The sequence below is a fragment of the Eublepharis macularius genome, chromosome 10 (assembly GCF_028583425.1).
Source record: "Eublepharis macularius isolate TG4126 chromosome 10, MPM_Emac_v1.0, whole genome shotgun sequence".
NCBI classification, from domain to species: Eukaryota; Metazoa; Chordata; class Lepidosauria; order Squamata; family Eublepharidae; genus Eublepharis; species Eublepharis macularius.
Window position 1 is genome coordinate 93,855,113 of NC_072799.1, and position 20,654 is coordinate 93,875,766.

General features: G+C 46.3%; 1 protein-coding gene across 1 annotated transcript in view; it reads right to left on the reverse strand.

The window, feature by feature from the left end:
• The window catches only part of GRXCR1 (glutaredoxin and cysteine rich domain containing 1), a 61,997-nt gene that overhangs the window by 17,003 nt on the left and 24,340 nt on the right, over nucleotides 1-20,654 (reverse strand). The window contains exon 2 of the mRNA XM_054990606.1: nucleotides 5,918-6,157. Within this exon, the coding sequence (XP_054846581.1) occupies nucleotides 5,918-6,157 (240 nt within the window). The remainder of the gene's footprint in view (nucleotides 1-5,917; nucleotides 6,158-20,654) is intronic.

Here is a 20,654-nt window from a genome sequence, read left to right on the forward strand (position 1 = left end):
TAACCTGAAGCCATAAGTAGCTTGAATTTATATGCCTCAACCACGTTTCCCCTTTGAAGGCTGAGAGACCTGGGCTGCTGATCTGTACTGTCAGGCTCTGCCAGTTAGATCCCCCATTTACTTCACTGCAGACACTTCGAGAATCCAGTTAAAGTTTCTTTATTAGAGAACAATCAGTATCAGTGCACTCAGGCTACAGCATTGGCAGAAGTGACGCAAAGGGGGAAAGCAATGTTCGTTATAGGGCAGGAGTCCCGCCTTGGGATAAAGACCGTTAGAATTTAGGCATGAAGGGCCCAGAAGGTAGGAGGGGGGAGGGGAGGGGAAGACAAAGATGAGCTCATTTCATGTCTCAGGGAGATACGGCTCCAGCCGGCACTTCAAGGACACTTTCCCATGCCAGTCGAGAAAGAGAAAGCAGCCACCTGTGAGATAAGTGAGTCACAGCTACACAATTAGACAGCTACCCAGACAGTTCTTTATATATTCTCAGAGGCCCAGAATACAATACAAAGTATAATAGGCACACATGGTAGATAAGCAGGGCGCATCTGACATGTACTTTAAAAACAACCTGCACATAAATAAACCTTTGTTATTTTTATAAACTTCCTACTTCAGTGACCTCCGAGTTCTTCTTACTTGCCACAAAACTTACCTCACAGCAGAGAATACAACACCTTTACAGTCTTTACCATAAGAACATCAAACAACTGAGGGGAAGGTTTACATTTCCAAACAAACCTAGTTCCCCCAAAGTACAGGAGGCTGCGTGGGTTCTCTCGGCTGGAAAGAAAGCCCTCTTACAACGTGCTTGTATTGCTCATTTCAGATTTTGCATCACAGTGGTGGTTGGGGACACATGAAGTGTTCGTGCAGGAGTGTCTTTCTCACTGAGAAAACACACACAATCCATTTTCAAATATTACACAAGAAGCACAAAACCAGAAAATATAACTAAGGTTGCAATCTTTGCAACGCGCAGAAACAATCCCAGGCTAGTCCTCGGTAAGTCTGCAGGAAAGCCTATTATACAACTAAGGCATTGAGAGCAGCAGTTTTTCAACACATGCCCATGCAGTAAAATGCTTAGCCTTCAGACCTGATGGATTACAAGCATGCGTGCATTTCCTCTAACCTGAGTACCTCATGTGTGAAACATCAGGGTTGTGTACTTGGGAAACTCAAATGATGGCAAACTCTTCAAAACTCAAAGAAATCTGGCTGGAGAAACAAAGGGATCTCGATGCTCAGCAGTCCGCTCTGTTTAATGGCTCAATTTTATATACATAAAGTTCAATTATCTCTGCATTTAAATATTTCTGGTTTGTGCCTTTCACATTGAGGCTCCTTTCCAGCACGCAAACCCTTACTACCAGGGCTTTTTTCCTGTGAAAAGAGGTGGTGGAACTCGGTGGGTTGCCTTCGGAGAAAACAGTCACATGGCTGGTGGTCCCGCCCCCTGATCTCCAGACAGAGGGGAGTTTGGATTGCCCTCCGCGCCGCTTGGCGGTGCGGAGGGCCATCTAAGCTCCCCTCTGTCTGGAGATCAGGGGGCGGGGCCACCAGCCATGTGACCATTTTCAAGAGGCTCCGGAACTCCGTTCCACCACGTTCCAGATGGGGGAAAAGCCCTGCTTACTACCTTTATTTACAGTAAATGGGTTTGTACATCATAACAAGATTAAACAGTTACTGAAACATGGCTTAAGAACTTCTCTGAATATTGGCACCATAAATTTAGCGATGATCTTTCCCACAGCTGTGGGCAGATAATTCTCATCCCATCTTCCATATGCCTGTCTACAGTTGCACACAGTCTTTATGCCTTCACAACGTGCTGTGCAGAGCTTGTGCATTTGACTCCTTTCCTTTTCAGCATCATCCAATTCTTCACATGTAAACTTGTAGAAACTGTTTTTCAAACAGGTGGATGAAACCTATACATTTCTATGCATCTACATATACGAGGAGATGCAGCTTACATAGTGTGAACATGAATACACTCCTGACTGCCAGCACACCCACCCCCTATTAAAAGACTCTTTGCCACTGACTAGAAGTGGATTGAAATATCACAGCAGCCTTTAGGAGGTCTCATCAAACTCCTGCATCCAGAGACGTCATGTTGCTGTCTTCAGTTGCGCGTTATGCACTTTGGATTCTTTTACAACCCCATACAGTTCCAAAGGGTGGGGATATCATGCAATGGCTTGCTAAACTGCTGCACTTGAATATTGCACCAAGAAGTAGCAGCCATACATGAAGTAACATGAAGTAGGTAGTTTGTCTGGATTTCAGTAAAGCTTTTGACAAGGTTCCTCATGATGTTCTGATGGGTAACCGGAAGGACTGTGGACTAGACTCTAGGATGGTTAGATGGACAGGGAAATGGTTGGATAACCACACCCAAAGAGTAGCTGTCAGTGGCAACATATCTGATCAGAGGGAGGTGCCCAGTGGGGCGCCAGAGGGCTCGGTCCTGGGCCCAGAGCTTTTCAAGATGTTTATAAATGATCTGGATGAGGGTCATTAAATTTACAGATGACACCAAACTGGGAAGAGTAGGAGACCCCCTTGGAGTTAGAGATAGAATTCAGATTTGAATAAGATGCAATTTAACAAGGATAAGTGCTGGGTTCTATACCTGGGTAACAAAAATGCAAAACATGCATACTGGATGAAGGATACACTTCTGTGTTGCGTATCCTGGGATCTTGGGATATGGGTGGACGGGAAATTAAATATGAGCAGTCAATGTGATGCAGCAGCAGAAAGGGTGAATGTAGTCTTGGGGTGTATCAACAAAGGCATAACATCCAAATCGCAGGAGGTCATTGTCCCACTATATGCCACATTGGTCAGGCCCCACCTGGAGTATTGTGTGCAGTTCTGGAGGCCTCACTTCAAAACGGAGGTGGACAAATTGGAACGGGTGCAGAGGAGAGCAACCAGGATGTTCAGGGGCCTGGAGACTGAGCCCTGCGAGGAAAAACTGAGGGACTTCGGCATGTTCAATTTCGAAAAGAGGAGGTGGAGGGGAGACAGGATTGCTCTCTTTAAGTATTTAAAAGGTTGTCCATTAGGGAAAGGGAGGGGGCTGTTCCTTTTGGTAATAAAGGAAGGACTCACGATAATGAGGAATCGACTGGCTAGGGGTGTGGTGGGTTCCCCCTCATTGGCAGTTTTCAAGGAGTGGCCGGACAAATACTTGTCAAGGATGCTTTAGGCTGATCCTGCACTGGGAAGGGGGTTGGACTAGATGGTCTGTAATGCCTCTTCCAGCTCTACGGCTCTATGATAACAAAAGCCACACATGGGAAGAGGAAATCTTTATGCACAGATGTGGGTTGCAGCCATTTTCAAACTTATGTTTCTGATGATTACTGCAAACTCTCTTTCTCCCAGTCTTTAGTTGCTTGACCTGTGAGGGGAAGCAGCTTCAACAGCATCCAGTACCATATTAGCTGTGACTACTTTTTGTTAATGAATGAATCAGTGAGGACTAAACATCTTGACACCCTGGCAGATTTTTATCAGGAAAAGGGATTTTTGTCCCCTTAGAAGATGGCTGTGGGGGGGGGGGAGAGAAAGGTGAAGGGAAAGGAGGTGTTCTGGGCATTGAGCACAGGTCACTGAGGCAGTGGGGGTGGGGTTAGCTGTGAATTGTGCAGGGGATTGGACTAGATGACCCTTGGGACCCTCTCAGTTCTATATTTCTATGTTTCCTTTGCAGATGCCTACAAATGCATATTAACTTTTGGTGATGGGAAAAACCTGCTCATTTATTTTGACAAACATTTTCTGCCTCTGCACTTTCTGGTACGTCATACTCCATATATAAATCTACAAAAGTGGGTATGTGTTTTTTGCAAACCAGATCTAAATAACTGATGCATTTTCAAGAGGCACCACTGTCTGTCACTATCCATAACTGTGCTTCAGATTCCTGCTTGGAATGCACATGCAGCAGTAAGCGCTATACATCTCATACATAGGTGGCTTCATTGTTTATCATATTCGTGGTTCAAAAGCAAAGGCAGTGGTACACACTAAAACAAAACTAAGTTATTGCAGCACATCAAGATTGACCCAATTATACAACCGATTGCATAATTAAGCGCCATTTCATTTGCAGATCAAGTGATAAGTTTTGCTAGCCTGCTGTCTCTTTGGGACACTTGTCTTCAGTGGCAAATATGCTGGTTTTGATTCAGGAGCAATATGGGAGAACCAATATTTGTAAATTGGAAAATTCAGATTTTGTAATCTTCTTAATTAAACAGGTTTGAATGAACTAGAGTACAACAGTTTGTTGAAGATTTAAAGATAAGTCCTAGTGAACCAAGGAAGCCTGGTTGTTCTCTTTATGTATAGTTGTTCATAAGCTGGGGCCTCAGAGGAATAGTGACTAAGCCTCCCATTTACCTGCCTTAGGTGGGGAATTCCTTGCCCCCAATCCCAATTTCTTGCTTCCTAGGAACTGAGGGGCAAGAGAAAAAATGTCCTTCACTCTAGGAATTTCCCCTAGTTTCTATGGTAATTTTTGGGACAGGCAACTCAGCACGCCTTGGACATTCGGGGGAGCTACATGTCTCTCTGAACATATACGTAGCCCTAGCAATCTGCCACTCTTTGGTCTAAGGTGGGAACGCCTCCTGACTCCTCCTTCTTGTCTCTATGCCCCTTGGGAGAATCTCTCTCTTGCCTCGTGGCTTTCCAAGGAGAACGATGTAACCCTCCATGCTCCGCCATTAAGGCCTCATCCACAGACCCCCACTTTCACCCTCACTACCTAGTTTCAGGCTGTGGTTTAGAATTAGGGAATGTAACTCTTTAGATTAGTATCTTCCCCTTTTACTACAAGATATTGCTATGGAAGAAATCTACTTCAATAAAACTGTAAGTTGTATCTTTCTATGATTTTGTCTGAAGACTAATTAATGCACGTTATTGGGGTTTAAACGCTTCTGCCTAAGTAACTCTGCTGTTACTCTGCTGTGTTACTATAAAGGTTTCACATAACAATAGTTTCAAACCAAGAAACCTAAATATAAAAGCTTCCAATAGTAATGGCCATGGAGACTAGTGGAGGTAGCCTAAAGCACGTCCAAAAAATGACATTGCACCCTCCCCCAAACTCCTTCCCAGGCACTACCCCCCCAAATCTGGCATTTGCCCAGCTGGGAACCCTACTTGAAAAAAAGGAACGCTTTGGAAGTTGAAACACACAAAAACTTCAAAATCTACCTTCAAGGGTTCTGTAAGCTCTCAGGAGCTTCACGAGGTCAATTCATGTTCCATTTTTCCCTTTCATTGACTCTCAACTGTTCTTAGCATTCCATACTCCCTCATCAGGTTGTTTGGGGCAAGGGGAGATGTTTTGATTAATTTACAAAGTCATACGTTTTTCTGCACATCTGAAGAGTATCCAACTTTTGTAGAAATCCTTTTCTTGGTAGCAACTGAAGAAGACTCAGTAGGTCGAAACAAATCTGGCAGTTCTGGAATACTCGCTACAAATCACTCACTTTTGAGGGGGGTGCATAGCGATTATTTTTATGTAAACATTTCAAATGTACACATTTCATAAAGTCATTCTGCTTGTTCTGGTTATAGCTCTTATGTTTTACATTTGTGTCAAAACTGATTTTGCAATTGTAGTCTGTTTTGCTACTGAACTTTGAGAAACTCATGAAATAATGGAGTTCTTTTTGTATCTTATTTGTGAAGATTGGAGTGCGATCTTAAGCAGTTACACCCTTTAAAATCCATTTAACTCAATGGGCTCAGAAGGGTGTGACTCTGCTTAGGATTGCATTCTTGTACACCGTAATCTTTTTCTTTTTGCATTCCTAATTATTTATAGGTTGTTGTTTGCACTATGGGAGTCGGCTGACTTACATGTTGTACTTACCCCCAGATACTGGCCTTCAATGAACACAACAGGTAGGGAGGGGGTCTCACCAAGCCTTCTGCATCGCTCATCTAGTTCTTTTCCATAGTCACCATTCAGTGCAATGTTCTTCTCTTCAAATTTAACACGGTGGTTTTGGAAGATCTTTCGAACCAGCTCACATCTCTCAAAAGTTGTTCTTACCACTCGAAGGCTGGTTGTGTAAATTATTATGCGCCCATATTCCAAAACAGATGATACCTGTGAGGAAAGAGCATTATTATTACTTTTTCCCACTCCTTGAAAACAGTTCTCACTAAGGAATAGTAAGATAATTCACTTCTGCTGCAATGTCTTTACATTCCATTGGTTTGAGAAACACAGTGAAATACAGAGCTGGTCCAACAACACAAGGAAGCCAAGCCATCCGGCGAGGCAATCATATGTTTACAGAAGCCAATGAAGAATGTGAAATATTACAGGTGTACTGCAGCATACTTTGAAATGTCACAGAGGACAGTGGGAACAGAGGGCAACAGGAAGAGGAGGAGGAGGGAAAGGCATCTCAGGATCTGGAGGAGCACCCAGTGCAAGAGGCGGGCACCCTGGAAGGAAGTCACCCACAGGAGCAGGATAACCAGGAGACCTTCTGAGCCTCTGATGCTAAGCAATCGGTTCCAGGATCTCCCCATAGATGCTGATTCTGGGCCACTGGATCAAGAGCTACTCCCTGAGACTCCTCGAAAATTGAAAGAAATTTCTCAGGCCCCTGCAGATGAGAAGACTCGAGCTTCCATTCCTCAATATAGGAGAAGGCGTGTGCTGGTAATTGGGGACTCCCTACTGAGGGGGGTAGAGGGTAAAGTGTGCCATCCAGACTTGTCATCTCAAGAGGTATGCTGTCTACCAAGTGCACACATCCAGGGTGCGACAGAAAGGGAAGGAAGACTTATCAAACCCACAGATTAGTATCCCTTCCTCCTGATCCATGTGGGAACAAACGATGTTGTCCAGCACAGTCCAGAATGCATTAAAAGAGACTATGGGCCAAGCTACACATGACAAATGACACTTGAACGGCAAGTGGATTGAGTGGAGGGCAAGTGAACAGGGAGAAATACACTTGCCGTTCAAGTGTCATTCGTCACGTGTAGCTTGGCCCTATGTGGCTCTGGGTAAAAAGGTTAAGGACCTGGGAGCAGAGGTTGTGTTTTCATCAGTTCTTCCTGTCATCGGCCATGGTTTAGGAAGGGAAAGAAGTATGTGGCAAATAAATGACTGGCTACGTAGATGGTGTCATCAGGAGCCGTTTGATTTCTTGGACCATGGCTTATGCTTTCGAGATGAAGCTCTTCTATTGAGAGATGGTTTGCATATCAAGAGGGTAGGAAAAAATGGCTTTGGCAAGAGCCTTGAAAACCTGATAAAGGAAGGCTTTAAACCAAATCCTATGAGGGAGGAGAGACAAAAATTCAAAGCCTATAACTGGAGAAGGGAACACTGATGACCTGCAGGGAGTGGCACATATGCTAGGAAACATCAACTTGCGGGTAAGCACAGAAACGAAAACTTCAGGGCACATCATAACTCACGGCTTCCGGTGTCTCCACACTAATGCACAGAATATGGGAAACAAGCAGGAGGAACTTGAAGACCTAATACCGGAAGGGGACTGTGACATAATAGGCATTACTGAAACTTGGTGGAATGACACTCACAATTGGAATACTAGGATTGAGGGATACAACTTGTTTAAAAGGGAAAGACAAATAAGGAAAGGGGGAGACGTAGCATTATATGTAAAGGATGTATATACTTGTGAGGAAATACATGTATCTGAGCATGGGAATTCAGTTGAGAGTCTCTGGGTAAAAATAAAAGGAATAAGAAATAGACCACCAAGCCAAACAGAAGACTTGGATGAGAAACTCCTAGAACAAATTACAAAGTTCACAAAGAGATGGTGTAAGTGGTCGACTCGGCCTCCACCATTTTAATAAGCAGTTCTGTATATGGCTGCTTGTGATATTAAAGATGTTCAGGCCTCTGGAGTTAAAATGGCTGCGGTATTGCCACTAGAGAGCCTCTAACAGTTGCTGTGTCCCACCCGGGAGAACCTGGCATGCATGGAATGCTGCACAGGAATGCAGAGTGATTAAGAGACGATTGGATTTACTATCCTTCTAGCCCCAAAGGTGCCCAGTGCAGCAAAGGTCTCACAGAGTCATCCCCACTTAACACATTCCTTTCCCTTCTTCCATGATGAGATCTCCTGTCCTTGATTGAGGAGCTAATCAAATGACATTCACAGGAATATACAGTTGTTCCTGGGAAAGTACAGTCCCCACCTAAAAACCATCAATTCAGCTCTGGTGGAATTCACCAACAAACTATCCGTTTTGTGCAGCGCTAGAACACGTGTTGCATATGCTTTCACACACCCCAGCAGCTGCCAATCAAGGTACTCAAACCATCTGTCCAACCCAGGAACTGACCATTGGAGTCTTTGTCCTAACGGCTAGGTGGGCTCTTCCACCTCAGGGCACATTTTACCTATAAAGGTAGAGCCCTGGCCTCATTCATGCTTGTACATGCTTCTGGATCCATAAGCACTGTTCCCTTGAGGTTTACCCAAGCCTCTTGCTCTCTTGGCCGAGGATGCTGGCTGTTCAACACTACTCTCTTCTCCTGCAGACTGGACCCCTCTTCAGAATAGGTAGATATATTTGCTCCCTCTGTCTCTATTCCCAATTTCTGACTAAGCTTCCTAGGATTCTGTGTGTGAGAGAGTATTTTTACCCCGTAATTGTGAGTGCATGTGCATGTCATTTTGTTCATAATAAAAGTTATTGTTGGACCTTAAGAACCAGCCTCGTTTGCTGTTTTGGGAAGGGGCCCAGTAGAAACTGGTGACAGATCCCATAGTTACCAGCCTCTCACATAGCTGTCTTCCTTGCTTGCTAATTCCCCCACAAATCATTTTATTGCAAGGAGACCAGTTCTGGTAACAGATTAATTGGTGGAGAAATGCAGGCAACACCCTGTACTTTTATTCCCGTGATTCGCGACCACAAGGAATAAATCTACAGACGTAGGGAATCTTCCCCATAAAGCCAACAAAGATAACAAAGCATTCAGGCCTGGTGAGCGATTGTGAATCTTGTGTGTGTGCCTCTTTAGTTGCCCCGGTTTTGGAAGGGAACCTTTACCCAATTTTCTGCCTTTCATCCCCTGGGAATTGTTCCCACGCGTTCTTTTGGTCTATTTGTTGAGTGGGAAAAGTTAGGACACACTTTCCCCAGCCCCCTCCTTCATAAAACTTAGTGCCCAGCTATTAGGGATCAGGATAGATTTCTCCCAGTTGCATAGAGGTCGGGACGGGCCTCTCTAAAAATCACAGAGAAAGATTTAAAACTGAACCATGTGACTTTGAATTTTGGCCACCAAGCTGCTTAACTTGAAAGAAACTAGCCAGTGAGTTACAGAATCTGTTTAAAATAGGGTTAGCAATTATCCCGGTCGAGGAGTAGGTGCCCTCCCTTCCGAAAATTAGCCAGTTTAAATATAGTTGTCCAGCTTGGTTCCTAAAAGCCCTCTTCCCCCTGCACTCTGCTTAACCCCAGCCGAGCTGCAGCTGTAAGTTCCGCTGAGTTCGTTTTCCCCCTTATCTACCCTACAAGAGAAGTAGGAGAAAGGTTCTTAGGCCAGGAGAAGCCTCCCCAGACCCTGGACACTGGCCCCTTTCTCTAGGTTCACTCCCCGGAAGGAACCAGCAGTGGTGCATGGATCGCTAAGGTCTCTAGAGCTGAGCATTTGTGTAGTGTGAGCAGGGGCTCCTTAGGAGAAAGGAGTGCAGATCCTCTCCTGCCTGGACTTCTTTCATTGCGGAAAGCCGCCAGTTTAAAGGAAAGAAAATGTTTAAAAAGAGTCCGAGTCTAGATCAAATTGAGCGCTGGATAGTGGAACAGGGTTCAAACCCCTGGGAGGTGGGCTCCTTTAAGGGTCCAAGCCCCGTTGTAATACTGAGAGAAGCTTTTAAGAAACAATGTGAGGAAAAGAAACTAAGAAGCTCAAAGAAAGATGCTTGTGCAGCCTGGGGTTTATGGATAGCCCAAAATGACTGTGCCAGCATGGCAGTAGAAGCCCAAGAAACAGTTAGAAGTCAGGCCGCTGAGTTAGATAAGCGAAGAGCAGAAAGATTTGACCTGCTAGTAGAAAAAAATTCCTTTGCCTCAGCTGCCCAGAAAAATGAGGAGAAACATAATGAAGCTCAGACCCAAGTTACAGAACTTGAGATACAGGTAGCCGAACTCCAGGAGCAATTAAACCAAGCCCGAAAGGCTGCCCAATTCCTCACCTCGCAGGCAAAACTGCAGCACACAGAAGGAAGCCACGATGAGCGCCAACAAGAGATCCGCTCCTTAAAACAGAAGCTAGGTCTCCGGACTGCCCTAATAGCCTCTGTACACCCCGAAACACTTCCAGATCTCCCAGGCCCTGATCCCTTCCAGCCCTTGCCAAGGGATGCCCTGCCTTCAGCCCCTTACAATATTCAGCCAGAGGAAGAACCAGCAGCTCCCCTTAACCTAGTAAAAGAGAAAACTACTGAAAAACGTGCTGCTGATAGTAAACGTGAGAGCCAGGAGATCACGGAGTGAGTCCCTTGGACTTCTACTGAAGCCAAGAGCATTGCCGATCAACTTGGCCCCCTTAATAAGGACACAGGGATTCGCTGGCTCACCGCCCTTACTAGTGCCCATCCAACCGCCATGGAAGCTGACTTAACCCAAATCGACCATTTATGTGCATCGGGAACCGGTGTCCCTGCCATAGAGGCTGCCATTGCCACCCGAGGCCTGAGCACTCTAGACCCGGAACCCTGGCTAAGAAATAGTTCACTTAATTTGGCCTGGACAAGCCACAGAAATGTTCTATGTTACTGAATGCCAAGCCCCCGGAGAAAATCCCGAAGCCTACGTAGCCCATAAAAAGCTCCTAGCTGTAATAGCAGAGAAGGTTAGGAAGAAGGGAGGCATTTATGAGTTTGACCAGGAACACTTTAAACAAGCCCTTTATGCAGGCCTAAACTCCCAAACTAAAATCACCATGGGCCCCATGGATCTAGTTCACACTTCATGGCTAGAAATTGCTGAAAAAATTAGGACTGTGGCCGACCTCCTCCGGGAAACCTGAGCCCTCCATGTTAAAGCTCCCCGCAAAATTTCCGAACATGAACACCCCGGGCCCACAGAAACAGTAACCTATGCAAATAAAGCCCCCTGTTCCCAGTATAGGAATATGGGAGGTTACCGCTCCAACCAGCCCCACGTCCACTGGGTGAGAAACTGAAAATAGCCTAGAGATTACCCTCCTAAATACAACCCAGGCCCTGCCAGCCAGCACCGGTCCTTTGCTCCACGGCAAGAGCCGAGTGCCTCTCCAGAGCCTGCCCAGCCCCGCTCTTCCCTGCCTCCTGCTTGGGATGAACACAGATCCACAATTTGAGCCCATCTTGGGAAAACTGGAATGGACATGGCCCAGTTTGATAAACAGCCCACTTCGGCGCTTCTCTCTGCCCTTCTGAAGACCCTTAGGAATGGCTCTCCCTAGTATTCACAGCCAGTAGCCGCCATAATGGGAGAGCTGCCACTGGCTGGGAACCCCTTTCTCCTATAGGGAGGCCCGGGCATCCCATACTCTTCTCCCCACTTAACTGCCCTCAGGAGAAGACCAAAGGCTGAAGCTAGCCTTCAACCTCTGGGAACGAATGATAGCTCCAAAATTAAAAGAGAGAAGGAAAAATTTCAAAGGATGATTCGCACCCAGAGCCCAGCACGAACGTTGCCAGAATCCCCTAAGGAAAACCTGGCAGAGCTGCAAAATAAAATCCAGGAACTAATCAATATAAATAGGGAACAGAATTTTAAAATAAATGAGCTTAATAAGGTGAATCAAGAACTGAGAGAAAAATGAGCTGCATGTACAGGGGAGAAAGAACAATGCCATCTTGAGATTAACACAATGCAAATTCAGCTGGAGACACAGAAAACTGAAACTGCCACTTTAAAAACTCTGGTGCAAAATCTAATGGCCTCTCATAAAATCACTGGGGCTAGATTAAAAACTTTAGAAGAACAATCAGTGATTGAATCAGCTCTCAGCCCCACCAAAGGCAGCGAAACAAATAACCAGACTTTGCTGACTTCAATTCCTGCCTCAGTTTCCGTGCCCAAGAACTCAGAATTCATTCTAGCCTCTGAGCATGTGCAGAATTTAAAAGTCATTCCTCAAGCAATTGTCTTGGCTTCCATAGAACCCCCAACAAATCTTCGGACCCATATCCATCCAAGTTATGTACAGCCCACTGCGACTGTGCCCTCTTGCAATGATCCTGCAAACCAGACAAACAGGAGTAAAAAGCGCAGTTCCCTTAAAAGACTTAAATTGCTTCAAAAAACCCCAGTGCTTGCAACTACACATCAACTAGCTTTGTCTTGGCCTTCCCAAACCAGCAACTCTGAAGAAAAGGTTGTGTTGTGCCTGTGTGGTTTAAGAGTGCTTGAACTAATCCAGAGACGTTTGTGCATCTGTTTCCTCGTTTTAAAATGCTCAGGCCTACAACTTAGTGAAAAAGTAGAGCCTCCAGCACCAGGTGCAGTTGTGAATAAAATAACGCCAGTGGGCACATTCCAGAAAGACTCCCAGTTGCTTGCTAGCAACATCTAAAAAAACCCTCTTCCCACTCAGCGCTGCACCCCCACTACCCCATTGAAATGGAAAAAATGGTCAGACTAGGATTCTGAGCTCTTCCTTTTGTCCACTCCCAGGCTGAGACCAGCCCAAATAAATGTCCTCTTCAGCATTTGGAATGGATTGGACCCAGGAGTGGAAGAGCCGCCTTAAAGGGACCTGAGTTCAAGTCCCCCATAGCCCCCATCCCTTTTTGCTGTGCAGTTTTAATTTTGTGTGTGTGTGTGTGAACCTAAAAGAAATATGTTCACTGCTCCCACAAAAGATCAGCCACCTCAGGTGTCTTCCATAACGGTTTGGCAACTCTGCTTAAGCCCCGCACCTGCTTTGGCATTCTCTCTAGGGATGGTAGTGTATGTACTTTGGAAAGAAATGAGCTATTACTTTGTGTCTTCAGGGAGCACCCATGTGGAAACAGCTGCCTCCAACATCAAATGACCCTCAGCTTGGAACATGTTGTGATTGGCCTCAGCATCCATAGCAGCCATTTTGTGGTTGGCTGATTGCTCCCCTCAAGTAGCTCAGTGGAGGTGGCATGCCGCAGTGTCCAGCCTCTGGAGATGACATTTACTTCAGGGGAACTGAACTGTGTAGTCTGGAGATCAGTTGGAACTCCAGCGGAACTCCAGGCCTCACCTGAATTTGGCAAATAGGCTTGTCAATCCCCCAGTTGAGATGGGAGTTCCCCCGCTCTTCAATTTCCCGCTTTTTCCTGCTGCCAGTCCAAGCAGTGGCAGGAGAAAAAAGTTTTAGACAGCAGTGTCACGTGCTGTTACATCAGTTCCAGGGGAAACCTGGAAATGACAGAGGGTAGCTCTAGGAATCGCCAGAAAAATTGTGGTTTTACTTGCTTTTCATGAACTTAATGGTACAGGACTAGGCATAAAACAAGTGCCAAACTACAGAATCCAAAATCCATTATAGATTTTAGCACATACATTTTGCATTGCACTTAAGTCGTATTCAATATTATGGAATATCAATAGCTGTTGTGCAGGGAAAACTCATAATTTGTGCCTTTCAAGGTGAAAATCACAGCTTTGTCACTGGGCCAAGCTACAAGTGACAAAAGGCATAGGTTGGACACTTGTCAGCTTCCCTCAAGTGTTGATGGGAAATGTAGGCGTCCTGGTCTTGCAGCTTGGCTCTCCGACTGCTGTCCAATGGACTTTTCAACTGTCACTTGTCCAACATTCCGCCAAGCTGCCTACATTTCCCATCAAAACTTGAGGGAAGCTGACAAGTGTCCAACCTGTGTGATTCGTCACTTGTAGCTTGGCCCACTGTTAAAAAGTGTGCTGAGAGTGACAAGTGTTTCCCAATAGCTGTTGTGCTAAACAGGGTATGTGTGTGTGTTTTCATGGTTGTGAAAGATTTTGTACAAACCTGAAGTTTCAGCACTCTGTGCAAAAGTAAGCAGTTCACCAAGATTACATCCATGACTTACCATGACTTATCCTCTTTCCCTTTTGCTTCTTTCCCCATAGGATAAATACCAAAGGATGCTCTGTGTGTATGTGTGCACGCACATGCATGCTGAGATGCTGCAGATTAGGGTCCAAGCCTTAATTGACTCAGGGTACAGCAGAGACTTGATAACTCCTTCATTAGTGACAGGGTTGGGGCTTGATTTGGTGCCACTACTAGAACCAATTCGATTTAAACTGATGGATGGAACCCTCATGAAGGAGGCCCCTCCCACTTACGAGACTGACTTAACCCCACTGGGGATGGGAAGTCATTGGGAGGGAAGGGCTTTTATCGTGAGTCCAACCACTAAGTTCCCCGCGGTGTTAGGAGTGCGTTGGCTTCAGGATCATGAACCGTACATCCAGTGGAAAGTGGGGGAAATGTGTTTCCCAGCGGGAGACTATAAACGCATGTGTGGGACTCAAAGTATATCGGATCTCCCCAAAGGACTTGGGGACGGACCGGGCCAAACTGCAAGATGTGTTGGGGTGGGAAGCCTCTATAACAAGGCGGCAGCTCCAATTGTTTCTGGGCTTCGCGAACTTTTACAGACCATTCATAAAAAATTTCATCCAGACTGCATTGCTGTTGACCGATCTACTGAAGACTAAAGGGAAGGGGCTGGATGGAGTAAAGCCGAGTGCTAAATTAGCCTGGTCTAATGAGTGTCAGCAGCAGGCATTTGAAAAGGTAAAATTACTTGTGGTCTGTCCACACCTCGAACGGTACCTTTGCCCCCTCTAGCCAATGGCGCCAAGTTGATAGAGCTAATTTAACAGCAGCTGCTTCCTTGTCCCACACCAACCAATGCTTCTCTGTGTCAGAAAATTTATGGGAGACATAAGCACAGGAGTGTAACCACCTGTCTTCCCCCTCCTGCAATATCACTCCCCCCTTGCAGTGTCGCTCACATCCACCTGCACAATGAACTTTCTGTTCACATCTGGATGGCACAGGATGTGTTGAGAGGTAAAGAGTAATTCTAACTCCAACACATCCTGCAGCTTGGCCCGGTCTGTCCCCAAGCCCTTTGGGGAGACCCGATATCCTAGAAAGTCCAGCTCCTCCTTATGAAACTCACACTTGGACAATTTAGCATACAGTTTATTCGCATAAAGAGCACTCAACACTTCTCTGACAGTTTCACATGCTCTTCATAGCTATCAAAACGTCATCAAGATAAACTACCACCCCTTTGTACAAGAACTTGTGCAGTGCCTCAATGATCAGGTTCATTAATACTCCTGGCACTCCCTGAAGCCCGAACGGCATTACTAAATACTCAAATTGCCCAAAGGGGGTATTGAAGGTGGTTTCCCACTCATCCCCCTCCTTGATGCGGACTCTGAAGTAAGCATCTCTTAAGTCCAACTTAGTAAAGATTTTCCCCTTGGCAACAACCCCCAACAAGTCTCTGATGAGGGGAAGAGGGGAAGCATTGGACATGGAAACAACATTGATCCCTCTGCAATCAGTGCATAGTCTTAAGCCCCCATCCTTTTTCTTCTGGAACAACACTGGGGCTGCATGAGGGGAGCTTGCAGAGCTGACAGTGAACTGATGGCATATCCTGTGAGCAGTGACCTGAGACTGGCAGGAGGGGGCTTTGGGTAGTGGGCAATAAAATATTTAGGCATATAGAGAGCTGTGCCTGTGGTGGATGACTTGACCAAACAGTGACTTGCCTGCCTGGGAATGCGTTGCAGACATTACATGCTGTCTGGATAGGCCGATGGGTAGTACAGGGGAGGAGCAAGTGGTCAGAGCACATATTAGCACCAATGACACTTATGGACAAATTAAATCTAATCACTGGGTCCAAGTGGCATTCATGTGAAGGTCCTTAAGAAATTCAGTTCTGAAATTGTTGATATCCTAGCAAAAAATATGTCAATGTTGCTAACATCTGCCTCCCTTCCTGAAGACTGAAAGGTAACAAAAGTAACAAAAGCCAGTTTGGTGTAGTGAGAGCCAGTTTGGTGTAGTGGTTAAGAGCACGGGACTCTAATCTGGAGAGCCGGGTTTGATTCCCCACTCCTCCACAAAGCCAGCTGGGTGACCTTGGGCGAGTCACAGTTCTCTTGAGCTCTCTTAGCCCCACCCACCTCACAGGGTGATTGTTGTGGGGTAATAATAATAATAACACTTTGTAAACCGCTCTGAGTGGGCATTAAGTTGTCCTGAAGGGCGGTATATAAATCGAATGTTATTATTGTTATTAAAAAGGATCCCAAGGAGATCCACTAAATTGCAGGCCAATTAGCTTAACCTCTGTTCTAGGGAGATTTCTGGAATTATGAAACGCATAAAGCAACAAGCCTAACTAAGAAAGACTCAGCATGGCTTCTGTAATGGGAAGTCCTAGCTCACAACGCTTTTGTTGTTCTTTGAAAGGGTTGACAGCACAACTTAATTGTACAGATGATCATAACATCCAGCCCCTGGCCCTCAGGCATGAGTATGGCAGGTGCTGCCAGCATCTGACAGTGAATGGGGGGGGTGGGGATTGCCGCCTGCTCCACGCCTGATTCTGGCTGGGTGAAGGGGGGCAGGCATGATTCCAACGGGTTGAAGGGGGGGTGCATTTCCTCCTGCTCCATGCCTGATCCTGGCCAAGTGAAGGTGGGAGGCAGGCATCGCCCCTGCTCTGCACCTGATCCCTGCTAAGTGAAGGCAGGTGGTGGACATTGCCACCTGCTCTGTGCCTTCACCCAGCTGGGTGATTGGGGGTGGGCATTTCCCCCTGCTCCATTTCTGATCCCAGCTGGATGAAGACAGGGGGTGGGCATCACCACCTACTCTGCGCCTGATGCCAGCTGGGTGAAGGTGTTGGGTGGGCATTGCCACCTGCTCCTCTCCTCATCCCAGTTGGGTGAAGGGGGGCTGGCATTGCCGCCTTCTCCACTCCTGATCCCAGCTGGGTAAAGGTGGAGGTGGGCATTCCTGCCTGCTCCGTGCCTGATCCCACCGTGGGCTTCCCTCTATGCCACACTCTCTGAAGGGATGGGCTGCCTCATCTGGGCTTTCCTCCATGACAGTGCCCTCTCTGCTGGCGCACCAGGATATGAAGTGAGTTGTCTGGAACAGGCGTAGCCTTTTATATAGTATGATGCATAGGGTAGAGAAAGTGGATAGAAAGAACTTTTTCTCTGTTTCCTCTAATGCACTCATGACCTCTCCCTAAAATTGATGGCCAATAGATCTGGGACAGATAAAAGGAAGTACTTCTCTACTCAATGGGTAATTGAACTTAATTAAACATCCCTACCAGTTAGGGATGCCATCCTCAAGGTGGGACCTGGAGTTCTCCTGGAATTATAACTTCAGACTATGAGATCAGTGTGTTGATTTGATAATCATGTTCGTTTAATCCTGGCTACTGTTCTAGACTACTCTAGTCCCCTCCAGGATTTGGTGTGGGCGAGAACAGGGGGAGGAAAGAAGGAAGTTGTAACAGCAGCTAGAGAGGTAGAGAAGAAATGGGACTGATTAAAACCGTGTCTCTGTTGGAAACAAGGCTGCCTCTTTATTCCTAAGTCTAGCGTTAAGGACACAACCATCAGTTCCCCTGGAGGAAATGGCAGCTGCACAGCTTGTATTCTATAGCACCACATTCCTGTCGAGTTCCCTCCCATACTCAGGTGGTACCCCAAAATCTCCAGGAATATTCCGAGGAGAAATTGGTAGTGGATGCAGTGGCAGCCATGAGCTTCCATGAGCATCAATGGCTTTAAAAAGGGATTAGGCAGAGTCACGGAAGAAAGGCCCATCAAAGGCTACTAGCCAGGGTGACTAAAGGGAACCTCCATGTTCAGAGCTGGTAACCCTCTGCATACTAGCACTGGAGGCAGATCTGGCCCCGTGCTCTGCTCAGAGGCCTCCCACATTTCCCTTTTGATTTGCTTTGTTGGACAAAGCAACTTATTCTTATAAAGTGTGGAGACACGCCCTTTTGGTTTGTGGCGTTAACTTTCTATGGGCTGCGGAGGGGAGGGGCCAGTCCTGGAGTGGAATGTGATTGGGGGGAGAGCGAGTCAGTTGGTGGGGCGGGAATTGGAAGTGGACAGTTGGTGGCTGGAGAGGGGAGGGAGAGATGGCTCCGAGGGGAGAGGGAGATCTAGTGTAACCCCAGGTATCAAAGGATCGGGCCTGCCCTACGCTACATCTAATCAGGGCATGAGGGAGAGAGAGTAGGGGCTTCTGTTTATGCTTTATTAGTCCTTCCGTTCACTGTATATTTGCCTGTGTATAGTTAGAAGTTAAATAAATGTTTTTTTGGAATTTATGAAGGAAGAAAGCTCTTCTGTTCCACATAGTCCCCCAACCGCTTGGGCCCACTAGCAGAGGAGGGAGGTTAGGAAGCTGTCCCGCCTAACCAGGACCCCATACAGGGACAGTGGTGGCAGCAACTACCCGGAGACAAGAAAGGAAGACAGCCCTTTCAGATGCCTGGCCAGAGGCGAAAAGGGAGGGGTAGGCAGAGCGGGGTCTACCAGTGCGAGGAAAGGCCCCGTTTCTCCACAGAAGGAAGAATATTTTTCTTTCATTTAGTTGCCCAGGGAGGGAGTATTCTAGACTGCTTAGTCAATTACGGTGATAAAAGCTCTCTTCATGTAAAATCTTAGAGAAGGCTCATTATGTAGAACAATGAATAAGAACTCTCGCCAGCTAAGAACAGAGCCCAGAGTCCAGCTCCCAGACTCCCCTCTGATTTCCCCTCTGCTTTCTCAGTTCTTCCCTCTTCAGCAGGCATTCATCCCAAACACCAGGCGGTAGCGGGAGTTATTGTACCAACAGCTTATTCTCCCTGCAGGGACTGGGTTACGTAGGGGAACATTCCACTGTCTAAGTAGGACCCACTGGAGAATTCCTTGTGATAATTTTTGTTTCTTTTTTTTTTTGAAAATTTTTATTATTTTTAATATCTAACATAAAAAACTACAAAAGACTACAAAAGTATACGGGGGAGGGGGGGAAAGGGAGGGGAGGACTGGGAAAAGGGAAAAGCAACATACAAACAACAAACGCTACACTACATGTCTTGTATTCCCTTCGTGCTGCAATTTTTCTTAAAAGTTAACTTTCTAATATGCTATCAGGTTGGTAGATCTTATACAATACAGACTATATTCAGGATCAGGACTTCTCCCCCCCCCCCTTGCGTCTCGGTCTCAGTTCTCTCTGCGCAGCTGTGCCCGTTCTTTCCTCCCCCCCACTTTCCTCTTCAGACTTCGAACTTTCTTCTTGCTGAAACTCCTGATGGTTGAACAAAAAGTCTGTCAGCTGCGCATCCGATGTAATCTTATAGGTTTGATCCTTATATCTGAACCAGACGCCTTCTGGAAACAGCCACTTATATTTTACATCACATTTCCTCAAGAAAGCCCCAAGTCCTTTATACTTGAATCTTCTTTTACGAGCCAAAAATGGAACATCCTTCAATATTTTAACCTTATTGCCCAAATAATGCAAGTCCACATTGTACGAATTATATAAGATGGTGTCCCGAATCTTCTTAGATGAAAAGTCAATAATAATCTCGCGAGGCAGCTGACGCTTCATTACATACTTTGAAGATGTCCGCTGGACTTCCAAAATATCGCTTTTTAGCTCTTCTTTAGTTGCCTTTGCAAATGACGCCAAAAGTCCAGACACCAAATCTTTTTGAAGACGCAGTACCGTTTGGGCACGGTCCACTTGTAATCCTATTATTTGATTCTCCAAAAGCTTCACTTCCTTACTTGTTGCTTTCATGAGTACTGCGTTCTCGTGTGCAGACTGCTCTGCTCCGGTCGCTGTTTCTTTAATGGCTTTCACTTCGTTCTCCACTGAATCAACCTTTTGCCCCATTTCATTCAGTTTCGCAACAAAGGGCATCAAAGACTGCTCATCTCACCATCTCTTCCAAAGTTTCCCCCTTCCCCTGTAGCGTTGCCATCACCGATTTACTCATTGCTGGGCTCTGCTTTCTCGTCGCCATCTTAGGGGGGGGGGGTGCCAACTAAGTTCCGAAACTTGGTGCAGGGGAAGAAATCCGCGCCTTTTTAGCTTCAACTCCCACCAATCCTTCGCATACGCTTGAAAATTAGAAGGGATTCGCTTACTTACAGGTCTTCACCTTAAATCTGCTTATTGCCGTTCTCCATGGCCCGGCAGCACACGGAGTGCTGCGCAAGTCTGCTGGCCTCCATTGGAGCAAACGGGCAATTTACCCCCTGCATTGCTTCCAGGGGGTTCTTCCCGCGACGCCCCGGACCCTGGCTCCCTCACTGGGAGTCCTGGGGGTTAACCCTTGCGGGTCAACCGCCCGGTCAGGCTGCTCAGACGGTTCCTCCCGGACCTGCGGAGAGGAGCGTCCGACATGGCCGGGAAAACAAAACCGAAATCAGAATTCCTTGTGATAATGATGGCTGCAGTCTTCAAGCCGCAATCTGAGTCACAAACAATAAGTAGCAATCCTCAAAATGCAGCGCCAACTATTTTTCCAGAGATTATTTCAGCTCAGAGTGGCTTTAGAAGCAAAAAAATGTTAAATGTC